Source organism: Sminthopsis crassicaudata, chromosome 3 (genome assembly GCF_048593235.1).
Source record: "Sminthopsis crassicaudata isolate SCR6 chromosome 3, ASM4859323v1, whole genome shotgun sequence".
NCBI lineage: Eukaryota > Metazoa > Chordata > Mammalia > Dasyuromorphia > Dasyuridae > Sminthopsis > Sminthopsis crassicaudata.
The window spans coordinates 426,889,118-426,916,152 of NC_133619.1; the positions used below are offsets into that span (position 1 = coordinate 426,889,118).

A 27,035-nucleotide genomic window follows, 5' to 3' on the forward strand; every position below is an offset into this window, starting at 1 on the left:
AACTTCCAGAGGATAGAGCAACTAATTCCCTAATCCTTGGAACACATACAACTCCTATAGCTACCAAATGCAAAGTAGTCTCTTACTCTTTATATGTGTGTGGGTGTGTGTGTGATGTCAACATGAGATCTACTTTTACATTTAAGAAGCTTTTATCTCATTTTATTTGTCCTCTACTTTTAATCTTATATCAGTCATGCATTTTAAGTGTTTAAAAGCACTTACACAGATCTGTTTACCTATGCCCAAGGTTATATTAACAAAATTGTTTGACTAAACTGATAATTTCTCACCAGCCTCCAGTTTTTCCCCTCTCTAACCATCTCTACACTGTTGCAAAACATACTTTTTCTAAAGTATAAGTGACTTTCTAAAGAATCCTCAATGGGTCCTTTTTGTTTTTAGGATAAAAAACTAAACTCTTCCATTTGGCATTTAAAATCTTCCACAATCTACTTCCAGGGGAATAGGTTGGTTGAAGCCTATATAGGATTTGTCACTTAATATTTCTGAAAGCATTTTCTAATCTATAAAATGGGAGATGATAAATTCTTACCCTCTAAAGGCTTGAAATGATGAAAGCCTTCTATAAGGCAACGAGTGATGATTGAATTTTCTGGCATTGTACTAAGTGGAGAGTAGGAGAGAGGAAAAGAAAAATACTTCTTGCACTCAGGGAGTTTCCATTCTAACAGGGAAAAACAACACTTGAAAGGAAACTGAAAAGGAGAGAGGAGTTGGAGGTATTCTTTGGGAAGGAGAAAATTCTGGTGAAGTTTGTAGAATCACAACCCCACCCAAGAGGAGAATAAAGCCTGACTTGCTTGAGCCTATCCTCAAGATGAAGGTTCTGGAAGAAATTCAGCAATAAGGAAAGGGAAGAAGGCTTGGAGGAAGTGAGAAGACTGGAGGGATGCTCCAGGGTGAGAATTCCCCAGGAACTGAAAGAAGTGCCAGGGTGAGAAAGGGCAGCTGAGTCTCATTGGTAAAGTCTAGAGATTTGGTTGCACAGCCTGGAAGAAAATGAATGAATTATATAAATATGAGTTAATTAATAATACTATATTATTCTGGTTATAATTAAAGGTCAAAGTAAGACGCGTGAATAAAATTCTTAGGCTTTAAGTTGATTAGTGAACTGGAAATATTTTCACATAACCCTGATCTCCTAATTCTCCAACTCTCAGCCTTCCAATTGTGTGTTTTATCAGACTGGGCATTAATAATCTTGAAAAACACATGTTTAATGAAAAAATGGACATTTACAATCGTCTATAGTCATGACAAACATGGAATCTGATCACACACATAAATGCATAGCCTGGAGGAGAATAAATGAATTGTGTTAATATAAGCTAGTTATTAATGCTATATTTTGGTGTATAATTAAAGTGAGACAGTGTGAATAAAGTTCTTAGGCTTTAAGTTGATTAATGAACTAGAGATGTTTTCACACTACCCTGATTGCCTACTAATTCTCCAACTCTCAGCCTTCCAATTGTGTGTCTTATTAGATTGGGCATTAACAATTCTGGAAGAATTCAAGTTTAATGAAGAAATGGTCATTTACAGCACAGACTATGGTCATTATAATCATGAAAGCTGATCAAACAACCATCAATGAGGCTAGTACCTTGGTTAGTAGTCCATATCCACTGTTCTTAGATTTATCACAGAGACCACTACTTAATAGGTTATTGTTATAGATGAATTCAGGCAAATGTTTTTCTCTGTGGATCAAACATTTTTCTATTCATCTCTATATCCATGTATCTATACAAGACATCTTGTGTTTATTAAGGGCCCATTGGATGCAAAGTATAAGCTCCTGATCTTTTGACATTCTTATCTGGTTTAATATCCCTAGAGATATGACTCATGGGGAGATAGTCTCCCCAATTCAGATTCCTTGTAGACAAAGTTCTGCAAGTACCATTTCCCTATATTATATACATAGGAAGTCATAGAACTCAGATTTTCTGTCTCCTATTACAGTGAACTTTAGAGTGTAACATGTTGCTTCTTTAAAACCTTCAAAGTTTCCATTTTTAATTCTCAGGAGTAACTTCAAATTTAAGATAAAATGTGAATGCATTCACTGTCCAAGTCCTTAGAATCTATATCTGACTTTGTATCTGTACCTTTGTTTATTAAATTTAATTTCCAGATAGAGACTGCAGTGCATTTGGAATGTAAAATGGCTCAGTTGAAATCCTACCTCAGACATGATTAACTAGATATGTGACCCTGGAAAAGCCACTTTTAATTTTTTCTCAACCTTCAGTTTTCTCATCTATAAAAAGGAGATAATAATGGCAGTTCTATCACAGCATTATTGTGAGGATCAAACAAGATAATTTAAAGGGCCTAGGAAAACAACGTTCTGTATAGATGTTAGCTTTCCTTATTATTGTTCAATAATTCTAAATTATTATTAGTGAGCCAGGAATAATGGTGTATGCCTGTATTCCTTGCTAAGAGAAAGGCCAATATCATTGAAATTCTTGAGATCAAGAGTTCTGTGCTTCAGTGGACAAAGCTAACCAATTGTCAGAATGAAGTTCAATAGAAGATTACAGGATACCAGGATAACTAGGGAGGAGAAAACCAGCCCAAGTTGGAAATGAAACAGATCACCTCCCAACTTAACCAAAATGGGATTAAGCCCCTTGAGATACCCCTGTATTTTCTAGCTTAGGAGAGATAGGGAGACCATGCCCATTTAAAAATATCATTAAAATATAGTTAATACATTTCATTTGGTACTGGGAATTTAACTTTAAAAAAAGTTCAGGACACTTGCTGATGTCCTAGAACAGCATGTCATGCTGATGGTGGATTGCTCAAAGTTCATGGTGAATAGAATTCTTGAAAAATTAGAACTTTATGAAGGACTAAGTTTCAGTGTTATCTCCTATGAAAAGTCAGAAGCAGAGAACTTTTAGATAAAATAGAATTTTTTACTTCAGGACTTATGGTGTTCTCAAGGGAAGAAGAGGAGAAAGGGAAAAAAAAAGTTTGACCATTGGCAAATAGTACTCATGCAAACAACTTAAAGCCTGTTATTCTCCTATCTCCTTTCTACCAAATGAAATTCTCTGTGTAATGAAAATTTTTGGTAATAATAGAAGAATATAGTCTTATAGATTATTACAAACCTAAGATTATCATTTTGCTTAGGCAAGCAGAAAAAAAAAGAATATTGATTTGAATTATTTAACTATTTCTTCTGAGTAAATCAATGTTATTCAGTTGATCAATTCTTGTATTTTGTAACAGACACCTCATAGAGGTATCAGATTTTTGAAAAGCTAATGTTGTTATAGGAATCTTTGCTGTTCATTGAAATAATAAGTTAGCCATCATTATGGTGCACATGAGCTTAAAGTATGGCTCTAGTATTTATTTCACACTTAGCTAAGGCATCCCATGTGTGGAACCACTGCTTTAATTGCATACTAGAGGGCGCTGTTCAGCTGGAGATGTTGTCTTAAGCTCTGGGGTCTGAGATCCAGACCACAAAAGTTATTTCAGATGCCTTCTTACTCCTGAATAGAAGTCTACTGAAAACATAGTTGAACAATGCTGGGAAGTTTATCTGAATGAGTCTTTCCCAAGGAGGAGACATATACCTATACACATTTATTGAAAAATGTTAGTCTATCAATCTGACAGCTTTCTGAAATATACTAAATTCATTGAGGGAACAACTATCTTAAAAGTTGCTACACATCTTAGAAGAATAAGGTTTAGAAGACTTGAGCTATTTCATTTCTCATCAGCTATAGCCACTGAAAAATTCAGCTCTCCAGCACCTGGTGTGCAGGCTGGCAAGCTGTGCTCTCTTTAACTTGTTTAAAAGAGGTGGAGAAATGCATGCAGCAGCCAGCTAGCCGGCCTCTCAGCACAGGTGCTTCCAGTAACACAAAGATCAGTGTTCTGTAGGTTGAATTCAGTTTCAAGAGAAACAAACTACTCACAACTAATTTCCTCACCCAGTGCCTAGTTTCTCTGTCTCTACTCTCTTACCTTTCCAAAAGTATGGTTAAATTAACTATTTAGTTTCTACTTAAATGCAAGTACTGTCTCCCTCTCTTTCATTAAAGAGGACTTTATGCTGTGATCATGTTATATGTATTGATACCCTAGTATATTTTCAACCCTGAATAATATTCCGTTTTATGGAGTGTGTTTCTATTATCTGTGCAAATCTCTTCTCTTTCAAGCTTAAGGAATATTAAACTTTTTAAAAATCACCTATTAAAATATAGACATTTATTGAGTCCTGCTGTGTATGGTGGGCAAAAAAGGAGAGATTAAAAAGAAATATACCATAAATCTTCCTCCTTCAAAATATATACAATAAGAACAACTGACATTTAATAGTGAGGTATGTTATCTCCTTTGCTACCTTATGTCAGTTCTGATTAAATAAGTGCTGAAGATGTTATCTATAACTTATAGGTGAGGAAACTGAGACTGAGAAAAGCAAGATGACTTACCCAGGCTCATATAACTAATACCTGGCAGGAATCAAATTGGGGCCCAGATTTATATGGGAGAAGTCACTGAAGAACATGTGTAAGGAGAAATATATGAAAAAGGACAAATAAATGGATTACCAATTGGGTAAAAGGATGAGTTGTTGACTAGAACAGTGAATAGTGTCATATGGGGTCATCTTGGAAGACTTTCTGGAAGAGCCAAATTTTGAGTTGGGTTTTGAAGGAGAATAAGGATATGGATTTGAGGGAGAAGAGATGCACAGAGGGCTAGACAGACAAAGGCATATGCAAACAGATGGAAGAAGTCAATCGTGCTCTGGGAAAGCAAACAGAATGGCGATCTTTATTGTAAGCAGTAGAACTATAAAAAAGGATGCCTCATTTCTTATAATGATTGAAAGATTAACATTTACAGAAAACAAACACTACTATACAATATGCTTCTTAAATCTGGACTTCTGAAAGTCCCAGTCACCGCAGTTCATTTGAAGATTTTCCAAAAGATGAAAAGCATAATCCCTCTTCTGTCTACCAGAAATGATTTCCTCTCTTCTAATTCAGGATGAATTTTGTTCTTAGAAGACAATGAATAATTGTATAAATACAAGACTAAGGATAGAAGAATCTTTATGTATGTAGTGAGCGACAAGGATTCCTACTTTCTTTGTTCTAAACTGAACAAACTTTCTTTGGACAAATGAAGCTGGTTGTAAAGTTTTTCAAAGGTCGTTTCGGAAATCAAATTCCACAAATCCTATTTACCACTTACATTTTTACAACTACTGTCTCCAAGTTAAACCAAGGGTGCTGAAACAGATATCCCACTGTTTGCTCAAAAGAGGGGCATATTTTCCCTGGATAGCGTCAACTGTGAGAAATAGCTGGATGAAAACAAAGAAATATTTCAATGATGGAGAGCAAAGGTGACTTCCTGTTTTGTTTTGGGCTTTGTTTTCTTCCCTTCTCAATGAGGTCTGTGTTTTTCTGATGATTTTAAACTTCTCTCGCTCAGTGATTTCCCATTGAAAGAGGATGGTGCGGGTGCCTCCGCAGGTCATTTCATTACAATATGCCCTGAAAAGGGAAGGGGGGTGGGGGTGGGGGAGAGGGAGGTTACATTAGTGGGAAGAAGCAGACTGTGAGGAGATCTGCTTTCTATTTTCTCCTCTAGATTGAATACATCTGGGTGGAGGGGGGGAGGAGGTTAAAGGAGGGAAGGGCTTTTTTTTTTTTTTTTTTTTTTTTTTTTTTTTTTTTTTTTCCCCTCAGCATGGTGCAATTTTCCCATAGATTTCTTTAAAGGGCTAGGGGAAGGAGATATCCAGAAGCATTTGATAACAGCCATTTTATTTGAAAGAGTAAAATCAGAAACAATTAAGCAAAATTCCCAAGTGGTTTGGTGAAACTGTCTGGTTTCTTTCACTGGTGATTGGAAGTCAAAGAGAAGTTATGATTACATAGAGCAAATTGAAATCAGTGGGAAAACTGATCCTTGTGTCTTGAGTTTTTTGACTGATATATCTTGCAGAGTAACCGCTTTCCATCCCAATCGCTCATTTAAATGATGCTCCGGACTGCTGGGTTTACGTTCCAGTGGCCACACACTCGCACCATCGCTATTTGAAGTTGTCTGCTACCTTCGACTTTTATAATGTTTCCAATAGCTGCCTTTCTTTCAGTTCTCTACCTCTCTCCTCTTTATTCCCCCCCCCCCCCCCCATTACCCCGCTCCAGTTCAACACTACAGAGTGATTAAAGTAAGAGTGTGGGGCTCCAGCTCTCCAAAGGAACAAACAGGAAGAAGGGACGGAAGGTGTCTTATAGGAACTGAGTCAACGCTGCCTCAGGGGCATCTCATCTGCCTAGCTCTCTATTTCCCCTCCCCCATCTCCATCTGCAACCCCCTTTCACTGACGTCCCCCATCACCTTCTCTTCCCTCCCCCTCTTTTCTGAGAAGAGGAGAAGGCTGCGGAGGGCTGGGACTCTGGCAGGAGGTGGAGCTCCCTCCTTGGCCATGAGGTGCGAAAGTAAAAAGGAGCTGGATTGGAAGCACAGACCTCATTTCAAAGCTGGTCCTGTCCCTCCTAGCAGCCGCAACACTACTCCGAAATTCAGTGCTTACGCACCCTCTCCCTAAACCGCTAAACTTCAAGACTTGCAAACACTTCCTTAATTTTTTCTCTCTATCCTCTTTGGGAATAAGGCATTTTCTCCCCACTTTACTCCCCCCTCCCCCATCCCCACTTTCCCCCTCCTCCGCCGTCTTGCTTTCCCACTTTTCTCCTCTTTTCTTCCTTTGGAGAGTTCCAAGCTGCTTTTTAGCTGCTTTCTGGGATACAGACGACTTGGACTTCCCATCACAAACAGCTGAATTCCACTTTTGTGCTTGTTTGTTTTCCTCTTATTTTCATCTCATCCAATTTTTCTGGGAAGTCTGATGTTTCTGCCTAAGACGGAGGGAAATGAATAGATGCTGGTGAGAACTGAGAGCAGCAGCAGCAGGCGCAGCAGCAGCCCTAGCAGTGACTTCTGTGAGAAGCCGGTAGGACATCCCAGGGGAATCTAATCCAAGAAAGCTGTGAGGGAAAAAAAAAAAACAAAACTCACTGATCATTGCGAAAGGAGGAAAGAAGAGCCAAAGGGTTTCCCTGCCTGCTTTAACTTTCTAGACTCTCTCGTATTCTACCGGGATTATGGTTGACTGTGGCTCTGGAGAGATGCTGCTGCTGCTTCTGTTTGCATGGCAGGCATCTTCCTTAGCCAGGTTCCGGGAGCCCAGAGTGCAGCCTGTGAACCTGTTCGCATCCCTCTATGCAAGTCTCTACCCTGGAACATGACTAAGATGCCCAACCACCTGCACCACAGCACCCAGGCAAATGCTATCTTGGCAATTGAACAATTTGAAGGCCTGCTGGGAACCCGATGCAGCCCAGATCTCCTCTTCTTCCTCTGTGCTATGTATGCGCCTATCTGTACCATTGACTTCCAGCATGAGCCCATCAAGCCTTGCAAGTCTGTGTGTGAGAGAGCTCGACAGGGGTGTGAGCCCGTCCTCATCAAATATCGACACTCGTGGCCAGAGAGCTTGGCCTGTGAAGAATTGCCCGTCTATGATAGAGGTGTCTGCATCTCTCCAGAGGCCATAGTCACTGCTGATGGAGCTGGTGAGTGCTGGATCTGTCTCTACCTCACCTAAATAACCTCTTCCCTTGTTGGATCCTATTCCACTTTTAATGCTGGTTCTTTGCCTTCACCCCATCTCATTTTACCATTCCCCTTTTGATCTAATCTCCTATTTCAGAATGATATTCACACCCTTAATATTTCTCTACCCAGCAAAAATCCCTCCTAATCTTGACTTGTTACCCTTCCAAACTGATGCTCCTTGCCTTCGACACATGATCTCTCATTCCCTTTACACTTCATCCAGTCCTTTCATATTAGATATCTTAATGCACAGTTAAATAGTCCCGTCTTTCTACCTCTCATGAACTCAAAGGAACAACACTTTGCTTACACTAGCAAGCTTCTTTGATTAGGCTGCATTTCTCATAGCATTTCTTTAATCCTTCTTAATATTCCACAATAACGCCTTCTTCCCAGTTTTTGTTTTTGTTTTTGTTTTTGATAACTTCACTTTCGTCTTTTAGTCAGCATCAAGTTCAAGATAGCATTTTGGGTTGGAGTTAGGAAGTCCCGAATTCCAATCTACCTCTGATACTTTGCTACATCTCTGCTCCTCAAGCAATGCCCTAGGACCCACCTACTAAGTAAGAAATGGGTTGTGATTTGTGTTGGTTGACAGTTCCCCACAGAAGCTAAAATAGAGACCCTCGAGTTCCTCATTTTGACAGAAAGCACAGTGTTTTTAAACTTTCTGTTGTGATTTTTTGGGAAAAAAAAGAAAACTGGTCTCTTTTCCTCTTGAAGCCACTTTTTATGTAACCTTGTTACAATGCATAGATTGTTACTGCAGTGTACTGGCCAAATTCTAATTTGGGCAACTGTCTTTACCTTAAATTCCCTCTCTTGCTTCACTGAGATAAATAGTTCTTCAGTGCATACTGGAAACAGTGCACTACTGATGATTTTCTGCTTTTCTCCAGTATTCTGATGCTTCCTTCTTCATTCAACATTTCCTTCTATTGTCTAAGTAGCCTGACCTTTTTATACTTTCATTTTATTCTTTTCCTCTTGGCAGCCTAATCCCTTTAACTCTCCTTTTGCTTCTATCTTGTCTTGCCCACACATAACCATAAAACTTTATTGCAGCTCTATACAGAATGGAACCAATCATTGCCCATTAAATTTCATTCAAATTGTGCTCCCTGTAAGATCTAATATCCTAATGAAACAAATTTATTCTGGTCTGTTTAATCCAGCTAACCCCACCTCCTGTATCATATAATGCAGACTTCTAACTTTATCTTTCATCAATTTTAAAAGCAAGCTCAATACTTGAAAGCTCTTGAAAACAAACAAAAAACCACTTTGCCCTCATGTTTCAGATGGATTCTTTTCTCTGTTACCTTTCCTTTTTAAAACATCTATTTTTCCTCTTATACCTGTGCCCTCAACATATAACTAGCTACAGGTAACTGTTGATGATCAGGATATTGTTTTTAGAAAAATTATAAATCCTCTTTTGCCCTCATTTTGCTGTCCTTTCCTATTTTCTATGCATATTAGCTCACGGAGCATCAGGTAAGCAGAGGAAGAAGGAAACCATAGTATTGCTTTTCAGTGGTAGTACGTACTTAAAAGCTTTTACTACTGAAATGCTCTTCAATAGAAATTTCTGTGTTTTCTGCTTTCTTTCCTCCCCTCCTCCAACTATGGCTCAGCATCATTTATTATCTTTGGGAGATAGCCTGGCATAGTCAAATCATGCCTCTGACACACTGGCTTTAGTCACTAGTCAGTGCTCCAAGCAGTTCAGTTACAGTCTGACAATACACTGATAGCAGGAGTCCTCACCTCAATACCAGTGAAATCTCAGGTTTGGTCTCTATCCTTCCATCATTATCACCTTATGAAATATTTTTTTTCTCCTCTGGCCTGGCAGTGTGGTATAAGGAAATAAGAACCAAATTTAATATAAGAAGACTAGGATTTAAATTCTGTCAATGAAATAAATTTACACATCTACCAAAAATGGGACAATAATAATACTGGGCATTGAGGTTGCGAGTTTTGTCAATTTAGAGTACTACAGAAATGTAAGTTGTTATTACTTGATACTGAACCAAGAGCTAATTAAATAATACAACTGAGTCCAAAGCCTCAGTATTCATTATAGAGACAGTGTACCATAGAATTTGTCTTGGCTTGTTGATCATTGAGGACCCTAAAGGCTGCTGTTTCTTTTGGACCGTATTTGAGGACAGGGTGGTTGCAATGGCTTCCACTGCCATGTGTTTGTAAACTTCCCTCATAGAAGCTGTGGGGCTTTAAAAATTATTTTATAGAGATATTGGACCTGAAGGTGGCTTGGCCAGGTCAAGACTTCTCAAAGCAATCCCTTTCGATGCTGAAGAGAAGCAGTTTCAGTAAAAGTGCCCCCAAGTTACCTATTAGTGAGGACCAGACCAAACGTAGCACAATAATCTCATTGAATGATTCCAAGGTGAAATGCATGAAAACATTCTTTCAGTCAATGGGAAGCTGATTTCTGATCTTCCCTCTCCTCCAATGCTATAATATTCATGATTCCTACAGACCTGTCCTTAATAGAAAAAAAAGTTCCAAAAAGAGAATGGAGCAAAAACGTGAACACATGTGTTGTGTGTGTATATCCTTCTTTGTGCAAACATATACACTCAAATGCATGGTAACAACAAATTTTTTACTGGAAGATCTCATTGCATGTAAGGAAATAGCCAGAATCAAGGGCTAAACTTTAATTCTTTTAGAAATCTTTTAATTTTTCCCTTTAAGACAACATAATGCCTATCACCACAGATTCTTAGAAAGATAGCTTCTCATCTAGTGATTGGCACTGAAAGTTTAGCTCTCTCCTTTCATGATATTAGTATTTGTACTATTCAATCTTGAATTCAGTTGGAATCCCTGATGCTATTCACATTTAATTGCAAAAGTCATATACATATCTCATCACCTTCTATTTCACTCTTTAAAAAAAAGTTTTTGGAGGATTACTTTACAAGTTAAAATTGAACTAGGGGTTTGGTTTGGTTTTTGCTTTGTTTTCAAAGGTTTATTTAACACATATTTTAAGTTAGCTACTCAACTGAAAAAAAATTTCTTCAACAACAACAAGTCCCACTCCTGCCATTGTAATAAAAGAAAATTGATTATGTCAGTAGCTTACTCAGGCATGTTTGGGGTGCATATTGGCTTGTGATTTCTTAAGAATGGAATGTTCTCATTTATTATTGTCCATTGTTAAGATTTACTGCCATTTTATATTTGGTCAGAAATCATTATAATTTGGGGGGTAGCCCAGAAGGAGATAGGATGCAAATTTGTGATTTCATCAATAGGAGAACTCAAGATATGGGGAAACTCCTTCCACTTTTTTATATTATAAGGTCTTGTGAAATTTTTAGAAAATTGCATGAGGCAGAGAAAAGGTAATGATTTCTCTGCAGTCATATTGCAATTGTGTGTCAGGAGAGACCCTTGAATTCCAGGTTTGTGACTTGAAGACTAAATCTCTATCATATCAGGGCTTTTTCTCCAAATTATTCTGATAAGCTGAATTCTTCAACAACCAAAGTAGAAAAGTTACGCTAAGGATTTTTGTAAGGTAGTAGAGTCACATTGTACCAGAAGAGATCATTTTTTAGTAAATGAAATGAATGATACAGTGGGAGTTAATACCTGCAAAGTAATTTTCTAAGCCTGGCTCTCTATAGAACTAGAACCAAGTAAAGGCATTGAAGATAAATTGGTTGTTTTTCCAACTAGCCAGTTGGATTATGACGGTAAACTATACTGGTACTGGACTGGTGGGAGGGAGCAAGGATCAGGTGCATTTAGCTTATCTAATTTTCTCCACTTCGATAGGACAAAGCAGAGAGGGAGAGGGGGCCTCCATTGTTGGGATTATGGTTCCAAGGTTATACTTTTTACATCATGGACCCAAGACTAAACTTTAAATTGTAGTCAGATAGAAGACATGGAGAAATTCTAATTTAGTAAGTTTCCTTATCATTAAATGTTCAGTCTTCAAATTGGCTAAAGTAGAAGATACTTTTAAAGAGAAATTCCTGTGCTAGGAACAATGCTCTGCTTTACAAAGTTAGAGTCTGACTACTTCTAGGTGGCAAAGTGGATAGAGTGCCAGCCCTGGGATAAAGAGGGCCTGAGTGAAAATGTGGCCTCAGATACTTAATTATATGACCCCCAGGCAAGTCACTTAACCCCATAAGTGTCAGTGCCTCCTCTGTAAAATGAAATGAAGAAGGAAATGGCAAACCACTCCAGTATCTTTGCCAAAAAAACCCAAAATGGGGTCAGAAACTACCGAACTACAGTCATACTACTGAGGGAATTGTGGGAATTGAGTGAACCACACTGGCTCCATCTTGTGACTCAATTTTGGATCTAACTCAATTCCCTTTCTATTTAATTATGGATCTAGTCCAACTTCTATCTTGTGAGAAAACTTTATTCAATTATGGGAATTGTGAGAAAATTTTACTGCATTGTTTGAACCTGACCCTTTGTGACTGGGAAGCTGAACCACCTCTATCTGTTGCTTAGAGACCATTAACTAAAGACTTAGGTTATGCTGACCAGAAACCTAGTCATATCCAAAGATTGAAGCAAGGAGTTTTCTCACAATTATACATCTCAAGCAAACCATATGTCTTTCTGAAAACTGGCTCATGCTGATAAATCAGCTATTGTTTCCTTGTTCCTTTGATTGAATACAGACATTTGATAGGGAGTGGGACAGTTCTTTTTTTGATTTCAGGAAATTAAGTACTTGTTGGCTCTTCCCCTCCCAATTTAGAAAAATCTCTAATCTTTCCTCCAATTAGAAATCAGATTATCTAATCTGGTGTCCTGGTTTTTATCCTCTTACTTGTTTTCTTTTAATGCATAAAAATCTGTCTCCTCCTGTATTGGGGGTCCAGTGCCAAACTGAGGAAGCCTAGTACTGATCTGTTATGCATTTCTTATGTAAAGGCAAAGAACTGTTTTTGTACTTCCATGTCTATTAAATTAAAAAAAATATATATTTAGATGGTATATTTGATAGAAAACTAAACCTGGAGCCAGGAAGATTTTAATTCAAATGTGACTTCAGATACTAACAAGTTGTGTGAGCTTGACCAAGTCACTTACCTTTTCCTCATTTCTTATAAAATAGGGATACTAATAGTACCTACCTCCCAAGATTGTTGTGAGGATCAAATAAGATAATATTTATGAGTGCCTACCACTCTTATAAGTTCAGAATAGGCACTTAATAAATGCTTATTACTCTCCCTAAATAGTTATTACTCCCCCTCCCTTTTTAAAGGGACTTGTGATTTCACTGGTACAGGAAAGTCCATGAAGGAAACTAACCAATACATACAGGCTCATACTCTGTAATGTATACTTTTGGAGAGTATACATGGCAGGGAGAGATTGAGTAACTTGTCCAGGATCCCTGAGCTAGTGTGTCTTATGAGTAGGTTATAAGTAAGTTTTGAACTTGAGTCTTGGCCACCTGATTCAAGGCCACTTCCCATTGATTATTTTTCACTGCTTCTTCACTAAACTTAAACATTGTAATTTTAAAAGCATTCCAATTAGATTAGATGATACAGTAGATAAAATGCTGAGCCTATAGTCAGGAAGACTTGGATTCAAATCCTGCCTCTGATACTTACTAGCTAAGTAAGTCATTTAACTTCTGCTCTGGTTCCCATACTGTAAAATGGAGCTAATAATAGAATTTATCTTCCAGGATTATTGTGAGGGTCAAATGATACAATATTTGGAGGTGTTAGGGAAAAGCCCTTAGCCTAATGCATGGCAAATAGCAGGCACTACATAAATGTTTATTTCCCTTCCCTTCTCCATATTAGTTTGTTTATGGTAGTTCATGAAATAACTCATATACTTCTCAATTTGAAGCTATAAGAAGCATCTGTCCTGAATCTTGATAGGTCTGGCCTCTGTCTTCATACTAGACATGCTAGATATTTCCTTACAGCTGGCATTTATATAGCAGTTTAAGATTTGCAAAGTGCTTTGTAAACATCATTCATTTGATCCTCACAACAACCCTGGGAGGTAAATTTTATTATTTCCCCTTTAAAGTTTAGGGATCTGAGGGAGGCAGAGTTTAAGTGACTTTCCCAGAGTCACATTGCCTAATGTCTGAAGCTACTTTTGAATTCAGATCTTTCTAACTCCAAGTGTGGTGCTTTACCCATTGTACCACCTAGCTGTCTCTTATGCCAAGGACCATTTAGTGTTATTCATTTTGAAGAATAAACTTTCTTAGAACTAAACTTTACAGATTGTTAGAAAAAAAATCAGAACTATTTGAAAATGAACAAAACTGGTCACTTTAATTTAGTACAGAGACTCTTTACATCCCAGTACTAATTTAAAAATAGTTTACAATGGTAGAATTGACATAAAACTTCTTCAAGTCAAACACTTATTCTAGGACTGTCTATATGCATAGTTGACAATATAATTGATTAACTTTTTCCATTCAGTGCATAAATTCAGTGAAAAATTCAGCCAAACCAAATGTTTCTTGTCAAATAGATAAGACTACAAGTTTCATCTGAATTTTTCTTTTTCAATCAATTTTGTTGGTATTATATAAGTATAATCTATAACTGTTCAGAAATATGTCTCATGGTTGGAATGTTAGTAGAAAGGTAGACCTTATTTTTGTTTTAGAATTAACAATCTGAATATTAGTTTATGCAGATAGGTGTGAATCTCAGATACAAGGAAATCCCTGAAAGGCAATTTGCTTTATCTCAGAAACATTGAGACAAAGTATGCAAAATCACCTGTGGTATACTGATATTAATAAAGATTTACATAGCATACTCATTGGTTTGCCAAAGGTTCTCTACTCATTTGTCCACTGGGTTTAACTCTGTTGATCACCATAATTTATATTACTAAATCTCTTGCTCAAGTGATTACTTAAGGTCTTCCTGCTCTTGGCAGAATCTAAGGGAAGCAAACTTTCACATGTATGAACTGCAGCTGAATCATTTCTCTACTCCAGGAAAAACAGAGAGCCTTTTCTTTAGCCCCAGTCTAAAAATATTTGAGGGAATTAATACCAAGAAGGAAGAATTATTTAGTGTGATACACAGGGTTGTTAAGGGAGTGGGGGAAAATGGGATGATCTAAAGAAATGGAAAATTTAAGACAAGAGAAAAATTGGCTTTATTATTTCTCCTTTGGAGAAATCATAAGTAAATTATTTTGGTTGTAATTGAAATTATAGAAATTATAAATTACTGTGGATGATATAAAGGGGAAATAGTTGCTAATATTCTATATCAGTATATATTTAGTTTTATTTATGGCTAATTCTTTGCATAGACTACTAAATTAAGAGATAGAGAGAATTTAGAGATTTAAATTTAAATCTGTCAACTGTTCATTTGTCAGATGAAAAAACTGAGACCCATAGAGATAAAAGAACTTGCTCAGACTTACAGAAGTACTAAATAGAATTGGGATCTAAACTCAAGATCTCTGAGCCCCTGAGTATATCACACAGAGTTTCTATAACTATTTTAATCTGGGACTGAGAAGCAGAAAGGTACAGTGAAACCTGATAAGAAATGAAATTTCACTCATGAAGACATTGGCTGCACCCTAATAATGAATTAAAACAATAATCATAAGTTTGTTCAATCATACCTGATTCTTGGTTATCTCATTTAGAATTTTCTTTGCAAGGATCCTGGAGTAGTTTGCCATTTCCTTTTCCAGCTCATTTTACAGGTGAAGAAAGTGAGATGAATAGGGGTTTAAGGTAGCAAGTGTTTGAAACCAGAAGATGAATTTTCCTGATTCCAAATCCAGTACTATACTCACTGAAATCACCTGACTTTCTACAATTAAGGGCTTACATTTACTCATCTTTGTGTGTTGCAACCCCCAGTAGAAGGTAAGGTCAGGAAAATAGGAACTGATTTTTGTTTTGTCTTTGTGTCTTCCATGCTTAGCACAAAATAGGCACTTAGTAACATGGTTGTTGAATTTTGTCTCTCAGAATCTTAATTCATTCAGCTCTGCTGAAAGCTTCCCCTATTCCTCCTTCTTGTTGATATATTCCTCCCTCACCAACTTACTTCCTATTTACATTGCCATGTATGTGTTGAATCCCTTCCTCCTTTCTATGGTGTAAACTCCTTAAGAAAAGGAACTTTTTTTTGGTCTTTGTATTCCCAGGTTCTTAAACAGCATGCTTCACACATAGTAGTCCCTTATAAATGTTTATTGTATTTAATTGTCCCTTTTCATTTATATGGTGGGAAGAAAAGGAATCAATTCTCATTCATTTGTATGCCAAGGAAATAGAGTAACAGCCTTGATAGTTCAAAAGGATAGTAATCCAAAATTCATTTTTCTGAAGTTTGAAAGTTTTGTTCTTTTGTATTTTGTGTTTTTGTATTTCTTTTATATCCCCAGCACTTAGCACAGTTTTTAGTTCATAATATGTGCTTAATGAATGTATTTTGACTGACTGACTATATTTGAATATAATAATTTCTTATATTGAAAGAACTTAAGATAAGAGACATTTCCTCTCTTTCACTTATAATTTTTAATGAGGATTCGTAGGAAGAGATAAGCAAGAGTGAATGGATTGTAATTGCATTATGCCCCCTCCAAAACAAAACAAAATTTCAATTAGTTTTCTCTTCTGAATATTCCTATTTTCCTATTAAAAAAAACAAAACAAACCTATCCTTTTTGGCTCCCAGGTTCTCAACTTCCTCATCCTTAACTTCTTTCTTAGTTGAAACTGCATTCTTCAAAGTTCCCAGTGATCTTTTAATTCCCAAGTTTTATTGTCTTTTACCAGTCCTCTAACATTCTTGTTAGATCTATCTCTAGATAATACCATAGAGACCATATAGAGACCATACTATAGAGATCATTCATGTAGATCATAGATGTCAAACATGGTGGATGGTTTGAAGGAATCAGATTAAAATGTTATTGGGGGATATTTAACAAAATAAAAATACAATAGAACATAGATAATGTTAATATTTGGTTTTCTAAATTATATTGTGGCCTGCAGAGCTCCTTATGTAGACCTTAGTGGCTCCATTTCTACTTGAGTTTGATACCAGTGGTCTAGATTACTCATTCTACCACTTTATTCTTCACCTTCTGCCAACAATAAACTAAAACATCTCTCAGAGCAGTCTAAAACACAGAGAGAAAAAGGGCTTGCCTTCCCTAAACTTACTTATCCTTCCTTAGAAAAGGTAGATAATTATTTTGGCTTCAAATCCTTTTTCTTCCATTTCCTTCTGGGATAAAGTAAATAAGATATTGTTTATGGCTAGATCTCATTGATGCAAATAACAAATCCCATGAAAGTGGTCACATTATTTGAATTGTCATTGTATAGTTTCATTGAGCTGGAACCAAAAGATCAGAATGAGAATTGCATTTTTTCCCCAAAACTTAAAGCCGAGGTGAATTTATACAAGTTAAGGAAAATATGTACTTTTTTGGCTATAATGAAACAATTTTCATTTAATCAAACAAATTGAAATGTTAAAAATCATGTAAAACAAATAGACATATTATAGTTTTAATGAAATTCATTGTTACAGAATTAGAAAATGAAAGCACTCAGCCTTAGCATATATTACCCTTTATTACTGCATTTATGAATGTCACTATTACTATCACTATTACTAGTACTATCTATTGGTGACATTATTTTTATTGTTTTTTTATTTTACTGGACCTTTCTTTGGTGTCAGGAACTCTTAGGGAAGGAGTTGTGGGGTGATGCTAGTAGTAGGAATAAACATGTATTAAGAGCTTACTACATGCCAGGCACTGTGCCTAGAGCTTTATAAATATGTCCTTCCTCTAATGGATCATTTGAATTCCTAGTAAAGAAATTCCACATGTGAATGTGAAGAGGCAACTTCAACATAAAGTCTTAGAGAGTCACTAAGTAGTTAAATGGCTTGTCCTGGGCCACACAACCATTAAAGGTCAAAGACAGAGCTTGAACCCATATATTCCCTTCCTTGAGACCCAGCTATATCAACTGAGATCAATTCTTTGCCTTATGTATTAAGGTTAGCTGGTATTATTTTAATTTTTTAAAATAAGATCAATTTTTAATAACGTTTCCTAGAGGTGGCCTCATGTATTGGCACGAATATTGGATTTAAAAGTTAGAAAACCTGGGGGTCAGTCTTACACACTCGCTAGCCATGTAACATTGGACAAATTATTTAAACTTTTAGAGCCTCAGCTTCCTCATTCTCATGATGAGAAGGATAAGAATAAACAACATTTACATAGTACTTATTTTGTGTCAGGCACTGTGCTCATTTTTTTTTTTTAACAGTTATTATCTCATTTGATCCTTACAATAACACTGGGAGATAGGTGTTACTATTTTCCTCATTCTACAGATGAGGAAACTGAGGCAAATAGAATAAATGACAGCTATGAAGTTTCTGAGACTGGATTTGAACTCAGGCCCCCTGCTTTATCCACTGTATTCCCTAGTTGGTCTTAGAATAATAACATTTCTACCATTTATCTAATAAGGTTCTTATAAGGTGGGTATTTTTCAATTTCCATTGTATACTATTATTCATATTCTAGCAAAATCCCTTTAAGAAAATACTGGATAGCTTGTCATAGTGGGACATTTCTATCCTCTCTGATTCCAGGGGAGATTGAAGCTGACCTCAGTAGTTTCAAACTGCAGTAAGGCTATCATTATTACTTAGATTTGCTTTAAGTCTGGCACTGATATAGTGGAACCTCTGGCAGTAGAGGGACCATTAGGTTGCTTAAGGAAGAAGAGATTAGCCCAGGTTGGTAATGGAACATTTTAAAACTTATGCATCCATCAGCATTTGGGAGTAGGGTTGGCTGTGGCAATTATAGATTGGGTGAGATGGGATATAGAAGGAACCAAGGAAGAAGGAAAAGATCTGACCTAGTGAGCCAAAATAGGGGTCAAATTAATACTATAGAACAGTGCCTTACATGTTAACCAACATTTGTGGGTTAATGCCAACATTCTGAAAACAAGTTTACTAATAAATCTTTACATGTTTTATGAATCAATTGCAGATTTTCCTATGGATTCTAGCAATGGAAACTGTAGAGGTGCCAGCCCTGGTGAGTATCTTATCTGTCAAATACTTGCATTCTGAATATGTTTATTTTTCTTTTAGTTAATAGCATTAAATGTAAGTAAATTCTTTTTTTTCCCCCAAAAAGTCATGTTTATTGAAACTGAAAATATATTGTGTAAAATGGCAACTTTGCAACTCTAGGCTTAAGTAGTCTGAAACCAAATTTATGATCCATTGGAGTGGAGGATTATATCAATTGTCTTTGTTTTAATGTTACTTTTTATCCTTTCTTTAAAGAGCTGCATGGCACATTTGTATTTTAAATGATAAGAACTACTTATAATTTTGTCTTAAAAATATATTCAAATTTCCTTGGGCTTTTTTTTTAAGGCCTAACCTGGTTAAAAGACATTGATCATTATGATCAGTATTAGGACAGTTCTGTGAATAATTTCAATATGTGTTTTTTTTTTAAATAAAGCAATTAACATCTTAATATTACATGGCAATATAATTACATGGTAATCTTAATATTACATGGTTATATGATTGGAGTGACCAATACTTATAAGACTCTATCATTTGCTGTGGAAGGTGAGAAGAGATTCAGACTTGTACTTTAATCAGGGTATGGAAATTCTAGTGTGGAAACCATTACTGATACAGGTTATCATTGGTCTCAGAGAATTAATTAAGGGCACCTAATATGAATGGATTTACTCATGATTAGTGTATGGCAGAAGCAGAAGCAGAACCCAGATTTTCTAGATTCCAATACTGGCAGTCTTTCCACTTTCTTGTATGCCTAGCCCAGATTAAAAAAAATAGTATTTTATTTTTCCAAATACATGCAAAGATAGTTTTCAACATTCACCTTTGTAAAACTTTGTGTTCCAAAATTTTCTCCTACCCTTCTCCCTTCCAACTTCCCAAGATAGCAAGCAATCCAATGTAGGTTAAACATATGCACTTCTTCTAAACATATTTTCATATTTGTAATGCTGCCCAAGAAAAATCAGATCAAAAGGGGAAAAACCATGAGAAAGGAAAAAAATCTTCAAACAAACAATAAAAAAGATGAAAATACTATGCTCTGATCCATATTGAGTCTCTATAATTCTCTTTCTAGGTATAGATGACACTTTCTATCTCGTCTATTGAAATTTTAGCCTCAATTTAATAGTTCTAAAAAAGAGAAAAAAAGATATAGTATCGTATAACGGGATAAATGGAAGAAATAGAGTTAAAAGGCCTGAAGTTGATTCTTGGCTTTGCCACCACAGTCTGCAACCTCTCTTAGCCTCAGTTTAGTCATCTGCAAAAAAAAAAAAATAGGTGCAATAACACTTGCACTACTCTCTGTTATGTGGTCATTGTGAGGATTATATATGTAAAAGCATTTTGTAAAATATTTGACAATATAAGCTATAGTAATGATGATTTACAAAGCACTTTGTTCAAAATGACCTTGAGAGACAGGAGTTATTTCAGGGGAATTTTCTGCCACCAATGTAATTAGTATGACTTTTTTCTCCCTAATGGGTAAGGACATGTGCATTCACAATGTTAAGAAGTGGCAAAACTCTTTGGTCTCCTATCATTAGAACTGCCTCCGACATGGTCTTGGAATCTATTGAGGACAAATTCTTACTAGAAAAGCTAATGGTTAGTTTTGGCATGTAAAAGAGCAACAGAGTATTCTCAGCCTTTTTAAAAAAACTTATGTTTTTTCCTTTATACCTTTCATCTAGGGTGGACATGGAGCAGATGTGGATAGCATTAGGGAAGAATAGAAATCTGGGGGAAAAAAACCACAAAGGATTTAGCAGAAAGGTCTCATAACAGATAAGAAATCTCTTTATATGTTAACATAAAGGGCTACCCTCAACCTCTAAAAAATTACTTTGTATTTGCTTATCTGCATTTATGTTGTTTTCCTCCAGTAAAATTTATTATCTTGGAAGGTAAGAACTGGTTTTTATTATTATTATTATTATTATTATTATTATTATTATTATTTGTATACCTACCACCTAGTATGTGAATAAACGAATGAATAAAAAGAGACTTATTAAGGCCTTGTTAAGTACCAGGTTATATTCTGGAGTTACAAAAAGAAAAAGGAAACAATCCCTATTGTCAAGGAGTTCACACTCTTATTGGGACAGTGTTTATGAAAATTCAGCTAGAGAGTGGTCAGAAAGGCTTTCAGTGATGTTGCTTATAGCAAGATTTAGGAGTGCTCAGGGTGCATCAGCAGATGAGAGGCAATGAAGGGAAAGGTTCTGGGTAGATGGGAAGGGCTGGTGGACCTTAGGATGAACTGGTAAATACATGGTAGGGCCAGTGGTCCTCCATTTCGTGAAAGTTTTAGCTGATAACTCTGATTAGACAAAAGATATAAAGATGTGTGAGCAGCTGTCATTCCTCTTGCTTCCTTCAGATGATTAGGGTCAGCCCTTGCCTTCTGAGTCACCTATGGAGTCTGAACAACTCAAGAGTCAGGGAAGGGGTGGGTGAAAGGAAAGCAAGTATGAAGGGAACCCAATTAGCCTGTTCTATCCAAGAGATGAGGGGGAAGTGGAGCTAATATGATACTTAACAAATGTCCCTTGAATTGAATTCAATTAAGAAAAGAGGCTCATAAAAGTGAAGGGACTGGTTGTTATTTTAATAGTGTTAATACACAGCAAAGCCAGGATTCAAAGCCAGTCCTTCTGACTCCAAGTGCACTGCTCCATGCCTCTTAGATGGACTGTACCGATCTGTTTGACCAGAAGTTATGGTTGGAATGGGTCTCAGAGCATAACCATGGTGACAACACAGCAGTCCAATATACAAAGCCCCTGTAATATTTCAACATTTTTTTTAAAGGATCTGAATCACTGGCACCATTTCCTTTTCCTTTTTCTTTACATGGCAATTAGTGAGTGAAACAACCCCAAATGCAGACTGGGTCTCTCTCTATGTTTACTGTTCTGGGTTTATAAAATTATTCTTGTTCCCTGATGAAATGCAAGTGATTAAAGACAGACAAATCCTCTCTATCTTGGTTGTGAAATTTCAGGGGACACTTTCACATATTCTCAATAAGAAAACTTACTTCATTCAAACTAAACTCTGGGGAGTAAGGAAACAGTCCAAGGTGATTGTGATGAAACAGAAAGTATTGAAGCTTGCAATCCATACAGGACTCTATCTTTTTTTTTTTTTTTTTAAAGTTCTAAAGAATTAATTTGCCTTAATATAGAGTTATAGAGTTAGACTTTCCTTCCTTCCTTTCTATTTTTGATTAAGTTATACTTCATCTGCACTCAGATGGCCAACAAAAATTCAACTGTGTCTTTTGGGAGAATTAAAGTAGAAAAGAGAGCTTCTTTTTCAGTTAACACCTGTGTAATTATCTGGGTAATGACCTTGTACCATTTTCTATTTGTGATTTAAAACAAAATTTAAGAGGTGTTTTCTATCACCATCACATTTAAGAATACCTACTTTCTAGGTGACAAAGCAATGTATCTTGGTTTTATGTCATGGATCCAATGTACATTGGATTTAGAGATAGAAGGACCTTAGAAATCAACTCATTCAAAGGTTTTTAATCTGAAACCCTTCTTGGGTTGATTTCAAGGAGTCTGTGAACTTAAATGGGAAAAAAAAAATCATCTTTATTTCTACTAACTTGTTGGCCGAAAGTTGACACTTCCTTCAGTTATGAATAGGCCATCAACTATATTCTGAGAAGGGGAAAGGAATAAACATTGAGTTAATGCCTATTATGTGCCAGGAAGTACTTTATAAATATTAACTCATAGGATCTTCACAACTGTCCCAGGAGACAAATCGCTTTTCTTTATCCCCACTAAAGTGAGACTAAAAAAGGCTAAATTATTTGCCCAAGGTCTCTTGGCCAGTGTCTGAATCAAGATTTGAACTCATTATTCAGGCATTTGGTTGTGTTTGACTCTGTGACTTTATGGACCATAGCACACCAGACCCTTCCATCCTCCTCATTCAAAGTCTGTCCAATTGTTTTCATGAGATTTGAACTCAGGGCTTCCTAATTCCAGGCCCAGCACTCTATCCACTGTGTACCACCTAGATGCCAAAGGGGTCCATCACATAACATAGTTGAGAGCCTCTGAACTAAGTGAACTGCTTCATTTTTATAGATGAGTAAACTGAGGCTTATATAGCTGAAATAACTTAAGGCCATATAGCTAGTAAGTATTAGAGGCGATTTGAACCCAGCAACTGTGACTTCAAGTCTACTGCTCTTTTCATTATACTATACTAATTATCCAAGGCCATCTCCAGTTTTCTTGATCTCTATCTGGCCACTGGACCCATATGACTGGAGCAAAAAGCAAGGCAGGTGACCTTATTCCTCTTAAATCCAATTCACTTGCATGTCATGGAATCACTTCCCTGAAGTCATGATACATTTTGAAAATGAAGGACAAATAATAACAATAGACCAAGCAGAGAATTCCATTTTTACCTGAATTATCAGGAAAATGTTTCTAATTTTTAATTTAGTTGTTGAGGCCAATTTGTGAACTCTTATGTTTGAAAATTGATAGCTATATTCACCTTAACCCCAATAGGTAAAATATTCTAAGGAAGGAAATATTTAAAGAGGTGTAATCAAAAATTCATGAGCTCTTACCAAGCTATGTGATATTAGATCAAGAACAAACTTCTTAGGACCTCAGTTTCACCTTATAAAATGAAGTGACTGGGACTGATGTTCATTTTCAGCTCAATTTCTGATTTTATAACTAAATGATCCTTTTTTTCATTAAGGAAATCATTAGCACATTTAGCTTTGGGTTCAGAAAGTTGCCCTCTTTCTGATTTTCTGTTTAGTAGATTATTGCTTAGTTCAGTTAAAAAGGTATTAAGGGAAGTTCTCTGGAAAGCAAGAGTTTTTGTTATTTGTCCTTGCTTCTTGAAGAGAACCATGACATTAGAGAGGTGATACCATGACATCTCAGTGGATTGGATTTAAGTGAAAGGGCTGTACAAAAGTCACCCGCCTATCTTTCTTCTCAGGAGCCATTTAGGTCCAGTGCATAGAACAGTACAACTGGAGATGACCCTAGGTGCAGTGGGAGAGGGAGGCCTTTTTAACTAGGGCTTTACTAGGACTCGGTTTGACTGAGACAACTGCCCAATCAGTGATTAAGGCTAGATAAGAAATCTTATATCTTAAAAAAAAATCTATCTTGGAGGGAAAGAGCCTCAGGGTTTCTTGCCAAAACAGAAATGATTTCTATTTCCATTCACTCTGAGCAAATCTAGGCCCAAACAACAACTAAGTGGGGCTTAGCCTGGAATCTACTGTTGTTCAGTCTATGAGAGTCAGGGTGATTTGGTTTTAAGGTATGGTCCTTAAGAAAGAATCTAGCAAATAAATCCCAAGATATCTTGGGACGTTTTAGGGATCAAAGTTTACATTTTTCTGGGCCAAGCACCAGAAGGTGAATGTAGGATAACCTATGAGGAAGCATGGAGATAGGTAAAAAGGATTTTGTTCCAGGGCTGGAGGAAGATGGAATCTTCCACCCATGGTAATCCCTTCTTTGCCTCACCATGTAGTCTGATCATACAACTCCTTCTAAGACCCATCTCTCTTTCTCCCACCTCCCTGCTCACTCCTATAGTGGCACAAGTGACTCATTCTTCTAGAACAGTTGTGCTATTATTATAGGATTTCCCTATATACTCCTTCCATGACCTCTGAAATCAACTGAATTAGCTCCAGATCTAGTTATTTCTAGTTAAGATCTTGTTGCTAGCTCTACCCAGTCATACCCTCTTTTGTAATATATGCTGTGATTTTAGTAGGCATAGTAGCCCTTCATAGCCTCTCAAATTATGAGTTCCTTGAGAGGAAAGATTATCTTTTGCCTCTTTTTATTTTCTTTTTCTAACATTCTCATCAATTAGCACAGTGCTTGATTCCTAATAGGTGCTTAATAAATGTCAGCTGACTGACTGAGGAGATTATTCCTCTACAGAGAAGGCATTTATTCTCTTCCTCTTATGTACTAGTACTTTGTGACCATCTCCTCCAGAGTTACTTCAGTAAACTCATCCTCCTTTGAAAAAATAATTTCACAGTAAATTTCATACTAAATAAGCAGAATTAACATCAAGATTATGGTTGTGAATGAGCAGCGAGAGGCACAGTGGATAGAGTGCCCACTTTGGAGCCAGGAGAATGTGAATTCAAATTTGGTTTTAGACACTTAATAGCTCTGTGACTCTGGGTAAACCATTTAACCATGTTTTCCTCAATTTCCTCATCTGTAAAATGAGGTAGAGAAGGAAATGGCAAACTCTTCCGTATCTCTGCCATGTAAACCCTAAATAGGGTCACAAAAGACAAAGGCACAACTAATAGACTAAACCACACCAATATAGTTGTGATTCAAGAAGTCAAATATTTTCTCAGTCCTCATCTTCCTTCTAACCTCTGCAGCAAATGACACACTGCATTTGTCCTCTACCCTGTCACTCTTGGACACTTGTCCTTTGGCTTTGTGATATTGTACTATTCCGGATCTCCTCTTACTTCTCCAACCAATAATCCTGTTTTCTTAGCTGAATTAGTGAATTTCTTTTACTCAATGTGAGCATTGCTTAACTTCTATTCTTTCATTCTTCTCTAATCACCTACTGCCTGGATTTTTGTGGTAACTTCTTTTTTTTTTTTTAAATTGTTTTCTAATTTATTAGTTAAAGCAGAAAACTCTGTCATTAAAACTGTGATGCTAAAATTAATGCAGCATTATTTCAGTATATTAGTCCCTTACCCCCATCTAATCAAGTAGAAGTTTTTTGTTTGTTCATTTGTTTTTTGACCTGTGATTTCATTAATGAACTCTAAATTAGGAAAAACCAATCCCAGTTTAGATCAGTGACTACTCTGAAATGTGTAATCATTTTTTGTTTGTTTGTTTTCTCTTTTTAAGTAAAGCCTTTTATTTTCAAAACATACACATAGTTTTCAACATTCACTGTTGCAAAATCTTGTGCTCCAAATTTTTTTCTCTCTCTCTTTGCCCCTAACCCCTCCCCGAGATGGAAAGTAATACCATATATGTTAAACATGTGTAATTCTACTATACATATTTTATTGTGGTAACTTCTGAACTGGTTTTATATTTTCTAATCTCTCCCTGTGATGCTATTATATTGAATAGTCTCTTAATATTAATTGCCAAGTTAATATTCCTAAAGAAACATTGTGATCTTATCACTATCCTGCTCAGAAATCTTTAGTCATTTCCTCTTTCCTTTAAAAGACAACTTCTTTACCTATCATTCATTCTTCTATGATCTAGATGTAACTAGATGCAATCTAGTCCCTTCCATAAATTCTATATTTCAACCAAAATTATGCACATGCTACTTTATGAATGTTATTTGTGATGTGCCTTTTTATTTCTATATTTTTGCCCATGGAATCTTCCCATTCTTTATGTATCCACATTAAACTTCAATGTTGAGCTCAAATGTCATTTATTCTAGACCCAAGTTGAAATTCAATCTTGAAAACTTGCTTGCTTTGTGATCCTGGGCAAGTCATTTATTCTCTGCATGCCTCAGTTTCCTCAAATGTAAAATGGGAAAAATAGCAGTACCAACCTTCCAGGATTGTTGTGAGATTAAAATATTTGTAAAGAATTTATGTAGTAGGTGCTTAATAAATATTTATTTCTTTCCCTTCTCCTTCCATGACTGTTTCACTGATTTTCCTCATCTTGAGCAATAAATGTTTATTTCCGATCACATTTATTTACTTACGTCACACATATATTTATATCACATATATAGTCTTTAAAATATCTTTTATTTTACCTTTTGACACACATGCCATTGTGGGCACGGACTACATTATTTATACCTGTGTCTTTTCTCCAAGCTATCAAGTACAGTTTTTGGTATATAGTAGTATGATAAATGTTTGAATAAATTAATAATAAATTCATCTAAGAATGCATCTTGGGAGCGTATTAATCTGTCATGTAATTTTGGACATGCCAACTATGCTTTATCTTTGTTTCTTTGTCTGGAGAATGGAAAAATAAAGTATACCCTGGCCAAGTTCTGTTTGATAGGTGAGATCTTGAATTAGAGAGGTGGTTGTGTAAATAGAGACATGAATTTGAAAGTGATCATGAAGGTAGACCTAACAATATTTGACAACTGATTGGA

The 27,035-nt window shown here is 36.2% G+C and overlaps 1 protein-coding gene and 1 long non-coding RNA gene across 2 annotated transcripts in view; one reads left to right on the plus strand and one right to left on the minus strand.

Moving 5' to 3' along the window:
* Nucleotides 1–6,567: 6,567 nt before the first annotated feature.
* LOC141562791 (uncharacterized) lies at nucleotides 6,568–15,532 on the minus strand. Its single transcript, XR_012488246.1, has 2 exons — nucleotides 15,373–15,532; nucleotides 6,568–7,082 (listed from the first exon to the last, which is right to left on the minus strand). It is a non-coding gene; the product is annotated as an uncharacterized LOC141562791 (long non-coding RNA).
* The window catches only part of FRZB (frizzled related protein), a 51,080-nt gene continuing 31,120 nt past the window's right edge, over nucleotides 7,076–27,035 (plus strand). The window contains 3 exon segments of the mRNA XM_074302935.1: nucleotides 7,076–7,227; nucleotides 7,230–7,670; nucleotides 18,805–18,852. Coding sequence (XP_074159036.1) covers nucleotides 7,200–7,227; nucleotides 7,230–7,670; nucleotides 18,805–18,852 — 517 coding nt within the window. The 5' untranslated portion in view covers nucleotides 7,076–7,199.